General features: G+C 42.9%; 1 protein-coding gene across 1 annotated transcript in view; it reads right to left on the reverse strand.

Annotated features, from left to right (window-relative positions):
• LOC138733862 (ADP-ribosylation factor-like protein 15) overlaps window positions 1–20,138 on the reverse strand; it is a 52,599-nt gene extending 32,461 nt beyond the window's left edge. The window contains exons 1-3 of the mRNA XM_069881369.1: window positions 20,089–20,138; window positions 7,995–8,182; window positions 3,122–3,181 (exon numbers count right to left, since the gene is read on the reverse strand). Coding sequence (XP_069737470.1) covers window positions 3,122–3,181; window positions 7,995–8,182; window positions 20,089–20,138 — 298 coding nt within the window. The remainder of the gene's footprint in view (window positions 1–3,121; window positions 3,182–7,994; window positions 8,183–20,088) is intronic.
• Between the last annotated feature and the right edge of the window lie 1,625 nt (window positions 20,139–21,763).

Consider the following 21,763-nt stretch of genomic DNA (forward strand, 5'->3'; position numbering starts at 1 on the left):
TTCACTTTCCATCACTTACTCACGAGGAAAACTGCCATGTTTCTTAGGTAATTGGGAAGATGCTTGAAATCTTAGAAATCTTAACACATTTTTAAGAAGTCTGGCTGTTTCTTATCTATCTCAGGGATACTTTCTCTTTAGATCTCCCAGTAATCCCCTTGAAGAAATACAGCATATAGATTTTTTATTTTTTACATGAGCTATTTTTCAATCTGTTTTCTCCTTTTTATTACAAATAAAGTTATAAATCATTTCTAAGATACTCACTTTGAACATACATGCAACTTGCTAAGCAGCAATACAGATGCTAAGCAAAATCCTTCCTCAAGGTTCAAAAGTTCCAGGACTTTTGCTTCCTAGGGTTTAAGACCAAGAAATCACAACCTGCTTTCTCCAGCTTTTCAGGCACTGTACTCCTGCAGTCATACACAAAGCACTGAGGCAGGGAATTGGCAGGGTTTTTTCCCTCAAAGAAGAAAATTTTGAGACTGCTAGATCAGCTATATTCACTGCAGCAATTCAACAACACTGAAAAAACAGAATAAAAGAAGAAAACCAAAAAACTCTGAGGAATATTTATTCCCCCCTTTATCTTCACTATATACATAAACCAGAAATATGCATAATTATTTCTACTTTTCTTATCAAATTGAAGTTTATGGAAACCACCTCTGCCATCTCTTGTCTGCCTTCCAGGCTTCCCCAGTGAGATTAATCTGGAAGTCAAGCCTTCAGTATTTTCCCTATAAGGTAATTTAGATGCTGTCTCCAACTTTGAACCTACACCTATTCAAATATTTAAATATTTAAATCAGCATGTGTATTACACTGCTATTTTAAAATAAAACATGTAGTTTGAAAGAAAAATATCCTGTTGTAGTCAGGACCATGAAGTGAATTAAAAGCTCATAAAAGTTTATAAAAAAATCTTACAGATTATTTTTAAAAGGAAGGTAAGAAAATATGTGCCCTGCAATATGCTGTAAGATTTATTTAAGTATGAAGCTTCAATAGTTTGCAGTAGGTGGCACACCACACTAAACTGGACTTTATGTATGACAGCACTGAGCCCTGGGGAACTCCACTTGTAACTGTCCATGCCTATGTAGACATACCATAACTGTGTTAGTTCTGTCTGTCTAAGCCCTTCTGCTGAATGGCTCACAGAGTTTGAATCTGCTTTAGCCTTTAAAAGGGTCAAAGCCATTTCTGGCTAGAATAAAAAAATAAAAACTTTTTTTGGGGGGAGGTGGGAGGAGTGGTGTGTGTTCATAAAATGTAATATCTTTTCTGATAATAAACTAGCCTGCTGTACTCTGCCCTTTGATTCAAAATGCAGAAAATGGAGCTGTAAGTGCAACAGGAGACAGAATTTTTAGCAAACCAAAGTTTCTACTTTTCTCTCCACAAAGCATCCCATCAACAAACAAAGCAGCCCTCCACCTCACAAAAAATGTAACTAGGAAATTCTGTGTTTTGCTTATCCTATTGTACACAGCTTTGATAGGTGTTGCTTACATGGCTCCAACTTGTTTTGAATAAGATAAGCAATGGATTGTCTATTCACACCATAAAATGTCAATTGTAGAAAACTAATGTTTTCAAAGAACAGTGGAAAGATGGCTACCGCTCAATTCCTATCTGAGCTTCCACAGGACTCAAGTTATGATCCACAGGCAGGTGCAAATGGTCTCATCAACAAAATGAGGAAATTATGCGACAGAGCCAGGGCTTAAGCACCATTGGAACAGCAGGCTGAGTATGATTGATAGCAAACAGATCTAGTTTTAATGCTTTTGGAAGCGGAATATCTCTGCCACTCACAGACTGAACAGCTCATCAGGTTCATCTAAAAATTTCATCTGCTAAGTCATTTGGTAAACTGTTAAATGAAGCTATGTTGCAGATGGCATTGCGTGAACTCCACAATCAGATTTTGTGCAAGTGTCAAATGTCTTTTAGTCAAATACAGTATGGAGATTTTATTGCTTTGTGTTAGTATGTCCCTGTGAGGACAACTTAGGTTGGCATTTACTTGTGGGATCAGTTTTCTGATTACTAACTATATAAAATTTTAGCTGCTCTGCCGAGCTATGTTGCTAGAAGGGTCTTCAGTACTCCTCCACAGAAGAGGGTAGTTTTCCCATAACTATTCAAATATTCAATTTAATTTAATATTATTTAAACATAATTTCCTCCCACATTTTTTTCACAAGGCAGATACTACCTGACAACTGCTGCCATCTTATCCAAGAGTTCATATTTTCCATTCAATTAGGATTGCACAACATTGTGACTCCCCTTCCTATTCTTTCTTCATTTGCTACTACTTCCAAATTACAAGAAAAAAATGCATGCTTCGTTTAACCAATGCTATTTAAAATTTTTTTTTTCTCAAGCTCTCATCTAGACAACTAATTTAGCTGGCCTAAGACTGTGAATTTATTACTTTGATAATGAAGCTTAAGGAGAAAGACCAGTGGGGAAGACAGTTCATATCTCTCTTTTCCTGGGCATGCTCAAATGACCGGAAACTAAAGCATCCCTGATATTTATCACTCCAAACTTACAAAGCAATTCTGTCTTAAATGAAATTTCAAAGATGACTACACAACATTTCTATGATTCTATCACAGGATCATGAAAGGCAGGTCCTGCCAAACTAACCTGCTCGCCTTCTATGACAAGGTAACCCGCTTACTGGATGAGGGAAAGGCTGTGGATGTAGCTTACCTGAGCTAGTGCTCATAAGTAAAAGCTTATACATACAATAAACACAAGAAATACACTTCCCTGAGCTGCCACGTGCGCCATACTAAAATTATACTCCTGTTTGTATTTCTATATGACTTAACCATTGTAATCTGAGAAATGACATTAAAGAGATACACTAGATAATTATCAGTCTTCTGCTCCTCCTGCTTTTTACTTTTTGTTCTTTCTAGTCGGCTTTTGTTCAGTTTTTCTCTACTTCATCTGCTGTGGTGAAACACAAGTTTTAAATTCCAGCGGCACTGGAAATTTTTTAATTTATCATTTTTAAATTTAAAACAACTAACAGTTTGGTATGATGAGATTTAGACACTGAATGTTTTCATAATTAAGTGAATAAATTATATACCTCCAAGTTCTTTTATATTCAAGATTGCATTCTGGAACGGCACCACTTTTATGCTAAAACCTAAAAAGAGAAATAAAGAGTATTAGTAATTTATTTTTTTAAGAGGCCATTTGAAATCAACTGCATACATTCACAAAAGATTATTTTTTTACCAAGAAGTAGGGTTTTGCATGGGAAATTCTGTTTTAATATAATGTTTAAAAATTTCAGTTATAAGACGGGGAAAATAAAATAAATTAGTATTAATGAAATTTCCAAAGATACTATTAAATAGTTGACATATATTAAATTCAGCACAAAGCTTCCATCCAACCCATCTGCCATTTCGTAAGGAGTTAGTACCAAATATACCTTTATAAAATGACCTTTTAATGTATTTGGAACTAAAGTTTAGATTTCAGATTACAAGTAATACGAAGTAATGCTTCCGTGATTTTTAGGAGACATGGAAGAAAACACGTAATTCAAATAACTGTTTTCTTACCTTTAAACTTCAAAGCTTTTGGTTAAACCTAGAGGATTAAGCCTCTGCATAAACGTTATTAACAGAAAGATCCTTTTACAGACTTGAGTGGTATGTATTAAAGTGGTTACAAGCATACCAGAAGCATCTATGAATCCTCTATTAGCCTCTTCATAGAACCACAGAATCATAGAATGGTTTGAGTTGTAAGGGACCTTAAAGATCATCTAATTCCAACCTGCCTGCCATGGACAGGGACAACTCCCAGCAGACCAGGCTGCTCTGCTCTACAACTTCCCTGGGAAACCTGGGCCAGGGCCTCACCACACTCATTGTGAAGAATTTCTTCCTTATGTCTAATCTAAATCTTCCCTTCTCCAATTTAAAGCCATTCCCACTACAGGCCCTTGTAAAAAGTCCCTCCCCAGCTTTCTTGTAAGCCCCCTTCAGGTACTGGAAGGCTGCTATAAGGTCTCCTCAGAGCCTTCTCTTCTCTAGGTTGAACAAGCCCAACTCTCTCAGCCTGTCCTCATATGGGAGGTGCTCCAGCTCTCTGATCATCCTCATAGCCCTCCTTTGGACCAGTTCCAATGACTCCATATCCTTCTTATGTTGGGGATTCCAGAACTGGACACAAGACTCCAGATGGGGTCTCACAAGAGTGGAATAAAGGGGCAGAATCACTTCCCTTGACCTACTGGCCACGCTTCTTTTGATGCAGCCGAGGATACGGTTGGCTTTGAGGGCTGCAAGTGCACATTGCCAGGTCATGTTGAGATTCTCATGATCCAGCACCCCCAAGTTCTTCTCAATTCAAGACCCCAAGTTCTGCTCTCAATCACGTCATCCCCCAGCCTGCACTGAAACCCCAGATTGCCCCAACCCAGGTGTAGGACCTAGCACTTGGCCCTGTTGAACTTCATGAGGTTCACACAGGCCACTTCTCCAGCCTGTCCAGGTCCCTCTGCATGACATCCCATCCTTCTGGTGCGGCAACTACACCACTCAGCTCAGTGTGATCTGAAAACTTGCTGAGTGTGCACTTGATCTTGATGTCTATAACATTGATGAAGATATTGAACAGCACTGGTCCCAGTGCGGACCCCTGAAGGACACCACTTGTCACGGATCTCCATCTGGACATCACACCGTTGACCACTGCTCTCTGAATATGACCTTCCAATCAATTCCTTATCCACCGAAGAGTCCACCCCTCAAATCCATCTCTCTCCGATTTAGAGAGAAGGATGTTGTTGGGGACCATGTCAAAGGCTTTACAGAAGTCCAGATAAATCGCATCCATTGGTTTTCCCGTTTCCACTGATGTGGTTACCCCATCTGAGAAAGCCACTGTGTTGGTCAGGCAATACTTGCCCTTGGTGAAGCCATGCTGGCTGCCACTAATCACCTCCCCGTCCTCCATGTGCTTTAGCATAGCTTCTAGGAGGATCTGTTCCATGATCTTCCCAGGCACAGAGGGGAGGGTGACAGGTTGGTAGCTCCCAGGGTCATCTTTTCTACCCTTTCTAAAAAAGGGACAATGTTGCCCTTCTTCCAGTCACCAGGGACTTCCCCTGACCGCCAGGACTTTTCACATATCATGGAGAGTGGCCTGGCCACCACATCAGGCCATTCCTTCAGGACTCTCGGATGCATCTTGTCAGGTCCCATAGACTTATATACGTTCAGGTTCCTTAGGTGGTAACGAACCTGATCTTCCCCTACAGTGGAAGGGGCATTACCCCCTGGTCTCCTTCTTGTTGTCCATTGACCCAGGAGGGGTGAGGAGAGCGGTTACTAGTGAAGACTGAGAAAAAAACCTGTTGTTGAGTACCTCAGCCTTCTCGTCTCTTGATACGAGGTCACCATTTTCATCTATCAGTAGGGGTATGTTCTCTTTAACCTTCCTTTTCTGTTTGTCGTTCCTGTAGAAGCCCTTCTTGTAGAAGCTTGCCGTGCTACTTTTCCAGCAGACGTCAGGGTGTTTGAAGTCCCCAAGTAGGATGAGAGCTTGTGAGTGTGAAGCCTCCTATAGCTGGAGGAAGAAGGCTTCATCAGTAGGCTCCCCTTGATCAGGTGACTTGTAGTAGACACTAACTACAAGGTTTCTTTTGCTGCTTCGGTCTTTTATTCTGACCCACAAGCTTTCAACCTGTTCATGGCTACTCTTCAAAGACAGCTCTTCACACTCTGTTTGTTTCCTGATATAGAGGGCAATGCCTCCACCCCTCCTTCCCTGTTTGTCCCTTCTGAACAGCCTGTAGCCATCAGTAGCCACACTCCTGTCCTGGGATTCCTCCCACCAAGTTTCAGTAATGGCAGTGGGGTCGTAGCTTTCTAGCTGCATGGTAACTTCCAGCTCATCCTGTTTGTTGCCCAAGCTGTGTGCACTTGTGTAGAGGCCCTGCAGCTGGGCTGTTGGCTGCATCACCTCCTTAGTGGAACATCCCGTATTTCCCTTAAGGTGTTCCATGGAAGTTTCCTTTTTGGCTCCTACTACCTCAGGAGAACCCCCCTCATCTTCACAGGACTTCAACTGTGCTGCAGCGTTCCCAGCATGCCAGTCATTACAGCTATTACATGATTAAAATTAAAAAAAACAAAACAAAACTTTATAAAGTGATGTTTTCCTTTAACTGGAAATACAGACAACCAAGAGAAAGGGCTTATGAAAGCCTTCCAGTATTCCCACAATATATTACATACTATATTCTGCATGTTTAGTGCATGCATAAATGTATATAATATTTTATATAAGAAAAATTATATCTGCTCTTTTGCTTCCTAGAAAGGAGCAAAAACTGGAATGGACCTGAGCGGTGTTGATGAGAAAAGCAAAAATACAAGTTTATAATTTGAGAATGAATGAAGTTTTTATCACACTGTATTCTGTGATTCTCAGCCATATTTTTTGATATGGCACAGATATGGTACATATAGGTAGATTTATTATAAGCCAAATAGCCTAGATATGCATCATTTTGATTTGGATGCTGCCTAGAATCCATTTTCATTCCTCAAATTGTCTAACTAAATGATGATATTTTGTTGCAGCTATCTAGAAGCATATAAGAAATTTAATTTTAATTTAAATTATATTTTTATTATTTCCTTTGATAGATCCAAACTGCTATATTACGTTGCTGTTACTATTGCTTTCAGAGTCCAGGTGAACTTGAACTAATTGCCCCATCCCTAGAGGTGTTCAAGGCCAGGTTGGATGGGGCCTTGGGCAGCATGATCTAGTGGGATGTCCCTGTCCATGGCAGGGGGGTTGGAACTAGATGATCTTTAAGGTCCCTTCCAACCCTAACTATTCTATGATTCTAATTTCAAGTGAACTCTATAGATAAAAGAGAGGAAGAACTCTTTCCTTATAGTTGTATTAAATTATGTTCTTGTACTTAAACAAGGATACATTTAAAAAACAGTTATGATTGCTAAGGGACAATCAAAATTCAAGCCCATGAACCACAGCTACAATATAAAGACATATAACTATATACACAAGCTATTCACACAACACTCACTACCTGTTCCCTCAGTCGATCAACCTTATTAAATTGTTGTAGCCACAGAACCAGATTTCTTCCATCTCTATGACCTAATCTGTCCTCTTTCTAAACTTTGCAACCAGGTGTTCCTTTTTCCTGACTCTATAAGGGTTTTTTGTTTGTTTTTCTTCTGGTGGTTTTTTATTTTTAATCAAAATATCCTTTTCAATATTAGGCATTCAGGTTCATCTATATCAGTGCGCATATTCAAATGTTTTGATCTTAAATAACTGAACTTAAGCTGCGGTGGTGGTGTCTATTTTTATGTATCTTCCCAATGTCACCGGAGCTTTTTGTAAATTGATTCTCTCATCTCAGTCTGCCCTTACTACATAAACAAGTCTCTTTGCACCTCTAAAAGAAAGGATTATCACCAGAAATAAGCATTTCCATTACATTTCATCTTTTGGCAGCATATACCACAAGGCAGTACTGACCAAGTATGAGAAGAAATAAATCCCAGTGTAAGTTTCAGAGTATCACTGTCTCATTCTGTTTTATATCACATTCTACTTTTTGGTCTAACAAGACTGCTTAAAAACCAAAAGAGAAGAAACATATCTTTTAAGATCTGCCTACAGTAAACTGTGAATGTCTATTTCCAAAGATTCTACTTACACCACAATGTATGTTCTGACTTTCAACATATTCCAAATTGTATGTTTTCACAGATATTCCCCAGTGTATGACCAAACACTGAAAGAGTAAGTAGTGGTAGTTTCAAAGTAATCCATTAGGTACTTTCAAAAGTAAGATAACTAAGGTGAAGTACTCTACCGTCTTTGCTATGTATGTGTTTCAGAAGTTACATTTGGGCAACATTACAGCACACCATGGAATAAAGGCAGCATCCTACCTGTGGTAGACACTATATTCTCTGGACTTTCGCCGCAAAGCTGTGACAGAAGACTTGTCTTGCCAGAACCAGTGAGGCCTATGCAAACTAAGTCATATTCAGGTCGTGGTGGTAGTGGTCCCTTGCAGCAGAGCGCTCTAAAACACTGCCAAGAGGGGAGAGAAAAGGAAGTTAATTTTTTGCAAATGCTTTTTTAAACAAGGTACTAAAATTCAAGTTTATAAATTTAAAGGTGCTAGAGGGAAGCAGATTGTTATTCAAACTTACTATTTTGGGAAAATCAGGAATTAAACTGAAATCAGCTCAACTAAAATCTGTAAGAGCTTTATAAGAAAACATAAATATATCCATTAACATTTCATTTAAAGCTCAGAGCTGGATTTAGGAAAGTGACTTCCATTTCCTGAATAGCATTAATACTGCCTGTACATTGAGATAGGCACGTGCTCTACTCAATTCTGATTGAGTATGCATGAGTGTGCTTCCTGAGCTCATCAGTGACAAGATCGGAGGCAGCCTGGGCTGCAGTGATCACACACTGGTGGAGTTCAAGGTCCTGAGGGATATGAGACAGGCAAGGAGTCAAGTCAGAACCCTGAATTTCAGGAAAGCAAACTTCCAGCTCTTCAAGGAGTTACTCAGTAGGACCCCTTGGGATACGGTCGTCAGGAGCAAGGGAGCAGAGCAGAGCTGGCAGATCTTTAAGGATGCTATCCATAAAGGACAAGACTGCTCAGTTCCCATATGTACGAAATAAGGCAGGGAAGAGATCGGCGTGACTGAGTCGAGACCTGTTGGTCAAACTGAAGAACAGGAGACAACTGCACAGGCAGTGCAAGCAGGGACAGGGAACCTGGGAAGAGTCTAGAGACACTTCCCAGTTGTGTAGGGATGGGGTCAGGAAGGCCAAGGTACAGCTGGAGCTGAACTTGGCAAGGGAAGTGAAGACCAACAAGAAGGACTTCTACAGGAACGACAAACAGAAAAGGAAGGTTAAAGAGAACATACCCCTACTGATAGATGAAAATGGTGACCTCATATCAAGAGATGAGAAGGCTGAGGTACTCAACAACGGGTTTTTTTCTCAGTCTTCACTAGTAACCACTCTCCTCACCCCTCCTGGGTCAATGGACAACAAGAAGGAGACCAGGGGGTAATGCCCCTTCCACTGTAGGGGAAGATCAGGTTCGTTACCACCTAAGGAACCTGAACGTATATAAGTCTATGGGACCTGACAAGATGCATCCGAGAGTCCTGAAGGAATGGCCTGATGTGGTGGCCAGGCCACTCTCCATGATATGTGAAAAGTCCTGGCGGTCAGGGGAAGTCCCTGGTGACTGGAAGAAGGGCAACATTGTCCCTTTTTTAGAAAGGGTAGAAAAGATGACCCTGGGAGCTACCAACCTGTCACCCTCCCCTCTGTGCCTGGGAAGATCATGGAACAGATCCTCCTAGAAGCTATGCTAAAGCACATGGAGGACGGGGAGGTGATTAGTGGCAGCCAGCATGGCTTCACCAAGGGCAAGTATTGCCTGACCAACACAGTGGCTTTCTCAGATGGGGTAACCACATCAGTGGAAACGGGAAAACCAATGGATGCGATTTATCTGGTGCCGCGATTAAGAGACGGGACATCACTTGATACAAGCAAAAGCATCAGATTTATTGCGTTTAAAGCACATATTTATAGTGATTACAAGAAGCATGTTTCAAACTAATTGGTTCTTACAATACACTAAGCAATCACGGATTGGTTAATACAAATGAGCCTTTTTTAAGCATCTGCTTGCTTTTAGCAACAGCAGCAGTTTCTCTTATCTACTTGCTTTCAGCAACAGCAGCAGCTCCTCTCATCAAGGCCACTGCTTCGCAACCACAGACGCCCGTGCTCATCCGCATGGAGCCAGCAGTCTCCATTCCTCTCTAAACAAAAGCCCTATCTCACTCCTCCCAGGGTCTCCGACTGACAAGCTCCAGCACGTCCTGTCCTACATCTCCCCCTTCCTGTTGCACAACAAGAATCTTATCCACCCATTCTTTCGAGAATCGATCACCCAGGGACATCCTTTAACTACCACCCATAAGATTAAGAGCATCCATAATGTTAACGTCCTCCTCATTCTTGTCGACTGCTTTCGTGGCTGGGGCTCAACAGTTGTCACGCAGCAATGCGGGCTTGATCCACCTCGCAGGTGCCCAAAGTGGTCCCGTATCTGTTAAAACACAAGCAGAACCTCCTCCCCATGTTAGTAACTTATACAGACCTGTCCATTGCCCATAATAACTGTCTTTCAGTGGCACTTTCACATTGTCTTATATTTGCTCTAATTTTGATGACATAGTTTGTATTGCCCATAATAACTGGTTTTCAATAGCATTCACACTGTCTTATATTTGCTGTAATTTTGATGACATAGTTTGTACATGCTTCAACTTCGACACAATTTGATTATCTCCTGCTAATCGCAAAAAATTCATTACATATTGTTCCATTGCTCCTTGGTGTCTCTCCTGATTCCTCCCTTTTTCTGTTTTGCTAACAATGTTTTTATTACTTGAGGGGTACGTTCAATAATGACATGACTTGGTAAATGGATATCAATACTTTCTGGATAATCTATTAGATCTACTTATAAATTCAAAATATTTACCATGCACCACTTAGCACATTCTTTTGTCATTGGGATATAAATGATTGTCGAGTCTTGGCCTAATAACTAAACACTTCTTTTTCTTCCCTCGGTGATTATCATTGTAATCATTTCAAATTTAGTGACTATGGTTTTTGGGGTTAGTGTGGTAAAATGTCCACTCAATAATTTGTAATGAAACTTTTGAATTTTCCTCTATCATTGCCTCAATTATCCCTAAAGGTTGTCTGCACTAGGACCCAGCAATTGCTGACAAGTGACATTGGAATACAGAATGTTCTCACAACATTTTCCTAGAGAGATAACACCGTTAACTCCTTTGGTCTTCTTCAAGGCTGAGAGAAAAGAAAAAACTTAGAAAGGAAGGAGAAAGGGGGGGGGGGGGCACTCACACACATACAGCTGCATGTTTTGCTAGGTATTTTAAAACTTTTTGTTCTGAAGCCTTTCATTCCAAAGATCCCCAGGTAAATTTACCTGTTTGCCGGCTTAGTGGACATTTGAGATTGAAAGGTCCCAGAGATATATTTTCAAGGTTAATCAAAACCAATTTCTAAGTCTTACAAACGTTTGAAGCGCTTCAAACACACACACACATATGCACACGACCACTCATTTCTCAGCTAGCTGAATACACTCATATATGTTGATTGTCACTATTGGATCCACAATTTTTTCATGTTTCGGATATTTAAACTACACACGGTACCAGGAACATACAACACTTAAAATACGTAGATGCATTATCTAATAAGACTTATATCTATTGTCTAACAAATATTTCACTTATGGTAGAATATTTTTTTTTTTCTCTCGAGACAGCCTCTGTCTCCCCATATGCCCATATGCCTATTCCCAACCAAATTATTGATAATCATTCTAATTACAAGTTATTAAAGCCACCCTCCAATGGTCCTTTTACGTTCCATGGTATTGTGTGAAGTGCAGACGATTGCAACACTACTGCGATGGTGGTAATCACGTCTATCTCGGTGCTGCCTCTGGTTCTTGCTCTGAGGTGAGAGCTGCTTCTCGCTGCGGAGGCGTCTGTGTTGGTACGTGCCCCTGAACCATGCTTTGCTCCTGGTTTTCTGACAATACTGTCCTGTTCTTATCTCATTTTGATTTACACCAACTGGTAAAATGTTTGCTCTTTCCACACTGAGGGCAGATTTTAGGCCCTCTCTCCTGGCATTGCGTGTGGCAGTCTCTTTTAAAATGCTTTGCTTGATAGGTAAATGATCCCAGTTGTTGTTGTAGGTAATTGAGCCATTTCTCATCGTATCTGTTAAGAGGCCCTTCTGCAATGCTGAAACTGCTTGAGTTTTGTGGCAGCAGCAGGCGGCCCCCCCCCCCCCAGCCCAGGGCAGAGGCCCCCCCCCCGCGGCGAGCTGCTCCGCGGGAGCTGGAGGGGTGGGGGGGTTGGCCCTCAGCTGGGCAGCTTGGATCTCTTTTTCCAGTTTTTGGAATCTCCTTTATCACTTCATCACTAATTAGTTCCCAGCGCGGACCGCCGTGTCGCGCACAGATCAAAGCTTGCAATATTTCAACTTCTCCCTGCTGCTGTGCCTCCCTCCTGACTTGCACCCGTTGGTGTGAGGGACAGTGAGGGGGTGGATCGGGCTCCTTGTCATTGTCTATCGGACCCGGATCAAAGGGATAGTCAGCCCTCCCATCGGAGGGTGCACAGGCAAGCGCAGCCAGTTTAGGGGGGTGAGGGGTTAGTACAGTTGTTGACGATCCTGCACTCGGCTTGAAATTATCGCTCTGCTTTTTTGAGCCGACATGCGCCTTTAACGCTTCAAAAACTTCCTGCCAGGGAGCCCTCAGCTTTTTCGTTCCTTTTTTTCCCTCTATCGTAGCATCCCACAGTTTCACCCCCACATCATCCCAGAGTTCCTGTGTAAAGATAGTGGACGCAGTTACGGTGGGTATTTTCACCTGTACCCATTTAAGTATTACTTTAAGATCACGCACAAAGATATTTTTCCCATGCTTTTGAAGGAGGGCTTTCATAAGTTCATATACGTCTCTTTCAGGGGAAGAAACCTGATTCCCCATTTTTCCCACAGCTCACCTCTATGATCCAGAGGGATTTTTGACCGGTCGGTTCCTGCTTCGTTTCAGCAACTTATTCAATCTTGCTTCTTTTCAGCAACTTAGTCAATATTCCGTGGGACTTCTCAGCATGCCACGCAGCCCTGTGGTTCTCTGACCCTTTGGTAATCTCATCCGTATCACGTCGGGGTCACCAATTTGCCGCGATTAAGAGACGGGACATCACTTGATACAAGCAAAAGCATCAGATTTATTGCGTTTAAAGCACATATTTATAGTGATTACAAGAAGCGTGTTTCAAACTAATTGGTTCTTACAATACACTAAGCAATCATGGATTGGTTAATACAAATGAGCCTTTTTTAAGCATCTGCTTGCTTTTAGCAACAGCAGCAGTTTCTCTTATCTACTTGCTTTCAGCAACAGCAGCAGCTCCTCTCATCAAGGCCACTGCCTCACAACCACAGACACCCGTGCTCATCCGCATGGAGCCAGCAGTCTCCATTCCTCTCTAAACAAAAGCCCTATCTCACTCCTCCCAGGGTCTCCGACTGACAAGCTCCAGCACATCCTGTCCTACAATCTGGACTTCTGTAAAGCCTTTGACATGGTCCCCAACAACATCCTTCTCTCTAAATCGGAGAGAGATGGATTTGAGGGGTGGACTCTTCAGTGGATAAGGAATTGGTTGGAAGGTCGTATTCAGAGAGCAGTGGTCAACGGTGTGATGTCCAGATGGAGATCCGTGACAAGTGGTGTCCCTCAGGGGTCCGCGCTGGGACCAGTGCTGTTCAATATCTTCATCAATGTTATAGACATCAAGATCAAGTGCACACTCAGCAAGTTTTCAGATCACACTGAGCTGAGTGGTGTAGTTGCCGCACCAGAAGGATGGGATGTCATGCAGAGGGACCTGGACAGGCTGGAGAAGTGGCCTGTGTGAACCTCATGAAGTTCAACAGGGCCAAGTGCTAGGTCCTACACCTGGGTTGGGGCAATCTGGGGTTTCAGTGCAGGCTGGGGGATGACGTGATTGAGAGCAGAACTTGGGGTCTTGAATTGAGAAGAACTTGGGGGTGCTGGATCATGAGAATCTCAACATGACCTGGCAATGTGCACTTGCAGCCCTCAAAGCCAACCGTATCCTCGGCTGCATCAAAAGAAGCGTGGCCAGTAGGTCAAGGGAAGTGATTCTGCCCCTTTATTCCACTCTTGTGAGACCCCATCTGGAGTCTTGTGTCCAGTTCTGGAATCCCCAACATAAGAAGGATATGGAGTCATTGGAACTGGTCCAAAGGAGGGCTATGAGGATGATCAGAGGGCTGGAGCACCTCCCATATGAGGACAGGCTGAGAGAGTTGGGCTTGTTCAACCTAGAGAAGAGAAGGCTCTGAGGAGACCTTATAGCAGCCTTCCAGTACCTGAAGGGGGCTTACAAGAAAGCTGGGGAGGGACTTTTTACAAGGGCCTGTAGTGATAGGATGAGGGAGAATGGCTTTAAATTAGAGGGGGGAAGATTTAGATTAGACATTAGGAAGAAATTCTTCACTATGAGGGTGGTGAGGCCCTGGCACAGTTTTCCCAGGCAAGTTGTGGATGCCCCCTCCTTGGCAGTGGTCAAGGCCAGGTTGGATGTGCCTTAAGCAGCCTGGTCCATTGAGAGATGTCCCTCCCTGCCCATGGCAGGGGGGTGGAACTGGATGGGCTTTAAGGTCCCTTCCAACTCAAACCATTCCATTATTGTATGACCTAATATTTTATTTTGAAGAATGTTTACCCTTATATGTATGTCCATCGTTAAAGTAGTAAACGTCTTCTAGCTTTATTCACTGGTGTTAGTTTAAACTTATCCCACAGACTTTACAAAGCCACAATAAATATTCTGCTCCGGTACATAAGTGAAAAAGGCTTATTGCATTCATGGCCTAACTTAAACTCCTTCAAACAGTTTCCACTTATAGGTGTTCCAGCTGAAGGCCACAAAATTCTTCAGGGCTCGCCAGAACTCCTGAGGCTGTCAGGCCCTTTGCAGTCAGACTTTAATCGGCACAGCATCTTTGCAACAACTTCTTGATGTCATATTGAAAATATATAAAGGAACAGATGAGCTGATGAAAGTCTGAGCTTCTCACTTTCCGGACACTGTGCCAGTTCTTATTCAACCAGACACAATTCTTACAGCCCCAATGACATTTAATAATATGCAGTTCTGTCAAACATAATTATTATCCTTGTAGGAGACATATGGAGGCCCTGTGGGTGATAAAGGGGCTCTGCAGGTTGTTTCTGTGAACTTCAGTCTCTCTTTAGTACAGATTCCTTAAGTCTAACTTAGTCCAAAGCAGCACATGGAGACTCACCATCCACCCACTCCTACTTCATCAGTAAGCACAGTTTGGTATCAAAGTTTTTGAGATGCAGCAGGCACCGAACCCCAGAGTACAGGGAAATTACTCACTCCAGACTACTCTCATATTTTATTTTATGAGTTTCCCCTATCTTTGTCCTTCTGCAAGACTAATATCCCTCAGTAGATAGTTTTCTTTGGCAGGAATGAAAACAGACTTTAAATATTCTAGCTTCAAAAAGTTGCTGAATTTTAAGCTACTGTGTATAGTACTTGAGAAATTCTACAGTTCTATTACTACCAGCACATTTTAGGGGACACCTGTAATAACATATTTAAATTTTATAAACTTGTTTTGGAATCCTCCTTACTCAAGTTCAATGAACATATCTTGCATCAGAAATATCACTATAACACAGTCTGATCGCTGCCTTCCTGTTCTTTCAGCAGCCTAAAGTTACTTGGCCCCTAACAAAGTCAGGGTTATTTAAGCATCCATTATAGATACTAAAAGCTCTACTGTCACTGCTTTGGCATCTGTATCTAGTAGCTGCACAAGATGTGTGAGAGAAGAAAATTCAGAAGTCATTGACCATGGAAATAAAATTACACCCTATATTCTTCCTATATTTTTATTATTTTTATTATTGGCTTTTTCGGTGGCATCCAGTGGCAGAATGGTGAGTGCTGCGGTGGGGTGGACATTCGAGGCGGTGGGGTGCTTCCCTGAGCTGGGAAAAGCCCAGGAAAACTCAGGCAGGAGCGGGGTGGGCGGCGCTGGGCTCCTGACGCCCAGAAGCGGCGGTTCCCACATGGTGCCTGACGGGAGGGGGTGGTCCCAGCGGCTACCACGGGAGATTTAAACGGTCCCTTGGGAACACGGTGAAGAGGAGTGTGGCAAAGAGGTGTGGGACGTGTTAGTGTAATGCGGCAGTTTGAGCGAGCAGGGAGTGTGCAGAGAGGGGCGGGAAGCAGGCCTGAATGGATCGAGGACCATGGTGGCTAGACGTCAGATTAAAGCTGCTCCGGGTGCTACAGCAAGCAGGATGGATGTAGTCACCCAGACAGAGCCACAGTGGGCTCATGCAGCTTCCCAGACCCTGGGCTGCAGGCAGTGCCCCCCCTCCCACACTGACTCACGCCTCTGGTACTGGCTTCAGTTGTGGAAGCTGTGCTCGCATGGGGGAACTCCTTCGCATGGTGGAGGAGCTGAGGGAGGAGGTAAAGAGGCTGAGGACTATCAGGGAGTGTGAGAGGGAGATTGATCAGTGGAGCAGTGTCCTCTCACAAATGCAGTAGGCTGCAGGAGCTAGTGTGGCTGAGCACCACCCACCTGGCAACTACAAGGTTGGGGGAACAAGAGATGGGGAATGGCAGCAAGTTCCTGCCTTGCTGAAGGAAACCCACTGCCCCCGCTCAGAGAATAAACCCCCAGATTCCCCTGAAAAACAAATATGAAGCACTGCATGTGGAATCCATCCCCAAGGATGAAGAAGACTGCTCCCCCAGACTAGAAGCGTTCCCTAGGCTGCACCATCCTCAAACAAACAAAAACATCCTCCGTAAAAAAAAAAGAGAGGAGGGTGATTGTCTTAGGCCATTCCCTTTTGAAAGTGAAATGGTGATTTGTAAATGGTGGGATGGAAGTCAACGACCCTTATCTTCTTGTCCCCAGAGTCGTTGAGATTGACCACTCAGATATGGCCACACCTTAACGACTCTGAGCTGATCTGATTTCATTCCCCCTGGATATGCAATGAGGTCCCAGAACAAGTATAATTGTCACTTTGAATTTGAAAACAATTCTGTGTATAAGTTTTCTGTGAAATCACTGCTCGGCAGAAGCACTCTGAGGACAAATCCCGAGTCTTCTCCAGCTCTGAATAGTGTACCTGCCTTAATGGTTAAATTAATCTATTAAGCGTAAGTTTCTTTGTTTCAGATTTGGCACCCCACATGGGACCCTCTCTGCCCGGCTGCAGGACCCATTTGGGATCGGGACTCTCTTGGGTACCCCCGGGGATTTCTCCGGAGAGACTCCTCTTCTCAACTGGATCTCTGCAGGGACAGACAAAGACCATCAGATAAAAAGGTACACTTGAAAATTTTTTTTGTTCCTTGAGTTTGGGGATCAGTCCATTTGGTTTGGCTCCTCATAAGTTGTTACTGCATAACACTGAGTAGAGCGTATGCCAGACTGCTAGCATCTTATAGGCATACATTGAAGTTGTGGAGGTCTTGGTTGCAAAGGAGTATTTTGTATTTTTCGGAGGTCTCGGTTGTAAAGGAGTATTAACTAATGCCTAGTTTCTGATTTTTGTCACTGTGGTCAGGAGGTCTTGGTTGTAGAGTGACATTAATCACAGAAATTGGAACTATGGCACTATATGTCATTTTGAAGTGAATGTGTGGTCTCTATGTTTTCAAGTGAATAAGTTAATGTTGTTGTGTGTGTGTGTTATTTTTGTGGTGATGATGTGAAAAGCCAATCCCAATTATCAATACCAATTCGATTATTAAGCAGGAATGGTTTTAATAAACAATGCCAGGGCACACATGGGTTAAGTCCACCTAATGTGTCCCACTAATGAGTCCCCACTGGCTGCATGACTTCTATACAGGTTAAACATATATGTTTGTGTGGGTTCCAGGAAATACTGGTTAAACAGTTACATGTCCATTGTTTTTGGAACTTATTAGCATGCCCACTCTTGTAAGCATATCAGAGTTTCTTTGTGTCTTCTGTTTGCCTCTGATGGTCTTTATCTTATCTCCCCACCCCTGTCTCCTCTTGTGTCTTCAGGCCTGTCCTTTGTCCCTGCTGTGGAACTGTCTCTGTTTCAATTCATTTCCTTAACATGATTTATTCCTTCTTTCAGTGAAATGGGGTATTGTGGGAACATTCTACAGAGAACTAGGCCTGGATGCTGTGAGATTGTTTAATACTGAACAACTCTAACAAGGCCTTGAAACAGAGAGCAGAAAGATAAACAGGGGCCAGCTGGGAGGAATGTAGTGGCTACTTCTGTGGGAACAAGCACCAGCTGAAAGAAAAACAATTGAAGAGAACTGTCAACATAGTTAAGTTTAGTATAACTTGGTTTCTTAGCATGTGCAGTAGTGTAGCCAATAATATGTTAGTAATAGCCTTATGGACAGCTACCTTTAACCAATAATACACTGTAGATACCCTCGTGGGCACCCAGTTGTGTAACCAAAAAGGGTTTATAAAGAAACAGCTAAGCTCAATAAAGTGAACATTCGCTGATCACATTGATCTCTGCGTTTTGATTCCATGCTCCCGTCAACAAGTGGCGCCTGAACAGGGACCCTCGGATTGCCTGCCGAAGTTGCTCAAAACGACTGAAGACGTGGTAGAGGGTGGAAGGACCGGCCGAAAACTTTCCGGCACTGACCCGGTGCTGAAGATTTTTCTGGCACTGCTCCGCCAGGGGAGGTTTAGGCTAGACGTTAGGAAAAAATTCTTTACAGAAAGGGTCATTGGGCACTGGAACAGGCTGCCCAGGGAGGTGGTTGATTCACCTTCCCTGGAGGTGTTTAAGGCACGGGTGGATGAGGTGCTGAGGGATATGGTTTAGTGTTTGACAGGAACGGTTGGACTCGATGATCCGGTGGGTCTCTTCCAACCTGGTTATTCTGTGATTCTGTGAAGATTTTCCGGCACTGCTGATGACTGAAACTTTCCGGCACTGCTGAAGACTGGAGTAAGACGCGTGTCCAAATAAAGAAGACTCCGGAGTCGAAGATCCGCTACAGGCAAGTAGCGGTGGTCGGGGAGGAATGGGTTCCACACTTTTTAAAGATAATAAAGAGGCAGTGGTGAAAATCCTCCAACCTATCCTCTCCAAGAGAGGTATTAAATATGACAAGGTTTGTCTAATAGAACTATTGAAATTAGCTACTAAGTTGCTTGGTCCCTGGCAGAAAGTTTTTGAAGCGTTAAAGGCGCATGTTGGCTCTAAACAGCAGAGCGATAATCCCGAGCCGAGTGCAGGATCGTCAACAACTGCACTAACCCCCCCACCCCCCTAAACTGGCTGTGCTTGCCTCTGCACCCCCCCCCATGGGAGGGCTGACTATCCCTTTGATCCGGGTCTGATAGACAACGACAAGGAGCCCGATCCACCCCACCCTGTCCCTCAGACCAATGGGCGCAAGCCAGGGGGGAGGCACAGCAGCAGGGAGAAGTTGAAATATTGCAAGCTTTGATCTGTGCGCGGCACTGCAGTCTGCGCTGGGAACTAATTAGTGATGAAGCGATAAAGGAGATTCCAAAAACTGTAAAAAGAGAACCAAGCCGCCCGGCTGAGGGCCGCTCCCCCACCCCCCCACCCCTCCAGCTCCGGCAGAGCGGGCCTCTGCCCTGGGCTGAGGGTGGGGCCACTCGCCACCACCACTGCCGCCGCAAAACCCAGACAGTTTCAGCGTTACAGAAGGGCCTGTTAACAGATGCAATAAGAAATGGCTCAATTAATCAACGTTGGTAGCAGTTCAAGAATCAAGACAGTTCTAAACACTTATAAAGATACCGGATGTTGGAAAGTTGAAACAGGCATGACCCGTATATGGTGTTTATAGATAGATTGAAGGATGTGCTCGACAAGCAAGTAGACAACTGAGCAGTTACAGAAGCCTTAATTTTGCAATCTGTGACAAAAAAAATTCTAATGAGGAATGTAGAAAGATATGGTGCGGTCTGAAAACTCCTACAACAACAGCTGGGATCATTTACCTATCAAGCACAGCTGGTAGCTGCTGCCCTGACTGTAATCTGGGACAGAAATACGTTCTGTCAGAGACGCGGCAAAGAGAGACATTTTAAAAGAGACTGCAACATGCAATGCCAGGATAGAGGGCCTAAAATCTGCCCTTGGTGTGGAAAGGGCAAACATTTTACCAGTTGGTGTAAATTAAAATGGGATAAGAACAGGACAATATTGTCAGAAAACCAGGAGCAAAGCATGGTTCAGGGGCACGTACCTACACAGATGCCTCCGCAGCAAGCAGCAGCTCTCACCTCAGAGCAAGAACCAGAAGCAGCACCGAGATGGATGTGATCACCACCATCGCAGTAGTGCTGCAATCGTCTGCACTTCACACAATACCATGGAACGTAAAAGGACCATTGGAGGGTGGCTTTAATAACTTGTAATTAGAATGATTATCAATAATTTGGTTGGGAATAGGCATTGGAACTATGAACGAGTGAAAAATTGGGTGCATTGCAAAATTTAGTGGAAGAGCAAATAGATCACTGGCATATAGTCCGATCTAATAGTCCTTGGAACACACCTGTATTTGTGATAAAAAAGAAATCTGGAAAATGGCGTTATTTACATGACTTTTCTAGACCAACTACAAGAGGCCTTAAATAAGCAGGCAGACAATATCACCACTAGATAAGTGTTGCTTAAACAATTAGCCTTAAAGAATGCAAAAATGGACTTAGTGCACTGTTAATTGCATGATCACCTGTTACAAAGATTGTTTGTTTTACCAGAATTGACTGATGCCGACTTTATGAGAGAGATGAAAGTAATAGCTTGGATGCCTGTGCCTCCTGACTTTATATCAAAGGGCACTACAATCACTCAGCTGATTTGTTTTTCAGCAATTGTACCCCATGAAGGAAATTGCATATGGGGAGACAGAGGCTGTTGTTCAACTGACCAGTCCACGATTCTATCAATACAGAAACTACAAAAAAAAACAAACAACAAACCAACTAACCAACCAAAAAAAACTACCATAAGTGAAATATTTGTTAGACAATCGATATAAGCCTTATTAGATAATGCATGTACATATTTTAAGTGTTGTATGTTCCTCGTACCGTGTGTAGTTTAAATATCCGTAGCATGGAAAAATTGTGGATCCAATAGTGATAACCAACATTGTATGAATGTATTCAGCTAGCTGAGAAATGAGTGGTCGTGTGTGTGTGTTTGAAGTACTTCAAACATTTGTAAGACTTACAAATCGGTTTTGATTAATCTTAGAAATACACCTCTGGGACCTTTCAATCTCAAATGTCCACTAAGCCGGCAAACAGGTAGATTTACCTGGGGATCTTTGGAATGAAAGGCTTCAGAAGGAAAAGTTTTAAAATACCTAGCAAAACATGCAGCTGTATGTGTGTGAGTGCCCCCCCACCTCCCGCCCTTCTCCTTCCTTTCTAAGTTTTTATTTCTTTCAGCTTTGAAGAAGACCAGGGGAGTTAACAGTGTCATCTCTCTAGGGGAATGCCAATTTGTGAGAACACTCTGCATTCCAGTGTCACTCGTCAGCAACTGCTGAGTCCTAGTGCAGGCAACCTTTAGGGATAATTGAGGCAATGATAGAGGAAAATTCAAAAGATTCATTACGAATTATTGAGTGGATATTTGCCACACTAACCCCAAAAAACATAGTCACTAAATTTGAAATGATTACAATGATAATCTCTAAAAAATAAAAAAAAAAGGGGGGGAAGGAATCAGGAGAGACACTGCAAAATAGATTGATAAAGGTGCAATATGTAATGAATTTTTTGCGATTAACAAGAGATGATCAAATTGTGCCGAAGTTGAAGCATATACAAACCGTGTCATCAAAATCAGAGCAAGTACAAGGCAATATGAAAGTGCTATTGCAAAACAGTTATTATAGGCAATGGACAGGTCTGTATAAGCTATTAGCATGGGGACGAGGTT

Source organism: Phaenicophaeus curvirostris, assembly GCF_032191515.1.
Source record: "Phaenicophaeus curvirostris isolate KB17595 chromosome Z unlocalized genomic scaffold, BPBGC_Pcur_1.0 scaffold_52, whole genome shotgun sequence".
Taxonomy (NCBI): domain Eukaryota; kingdom Metazoa; phylum Chordata; class Aves; order Cuculiformes; family Cuculidae; genus Phaenicophaeus; species Phaenicophaeus curvirostris.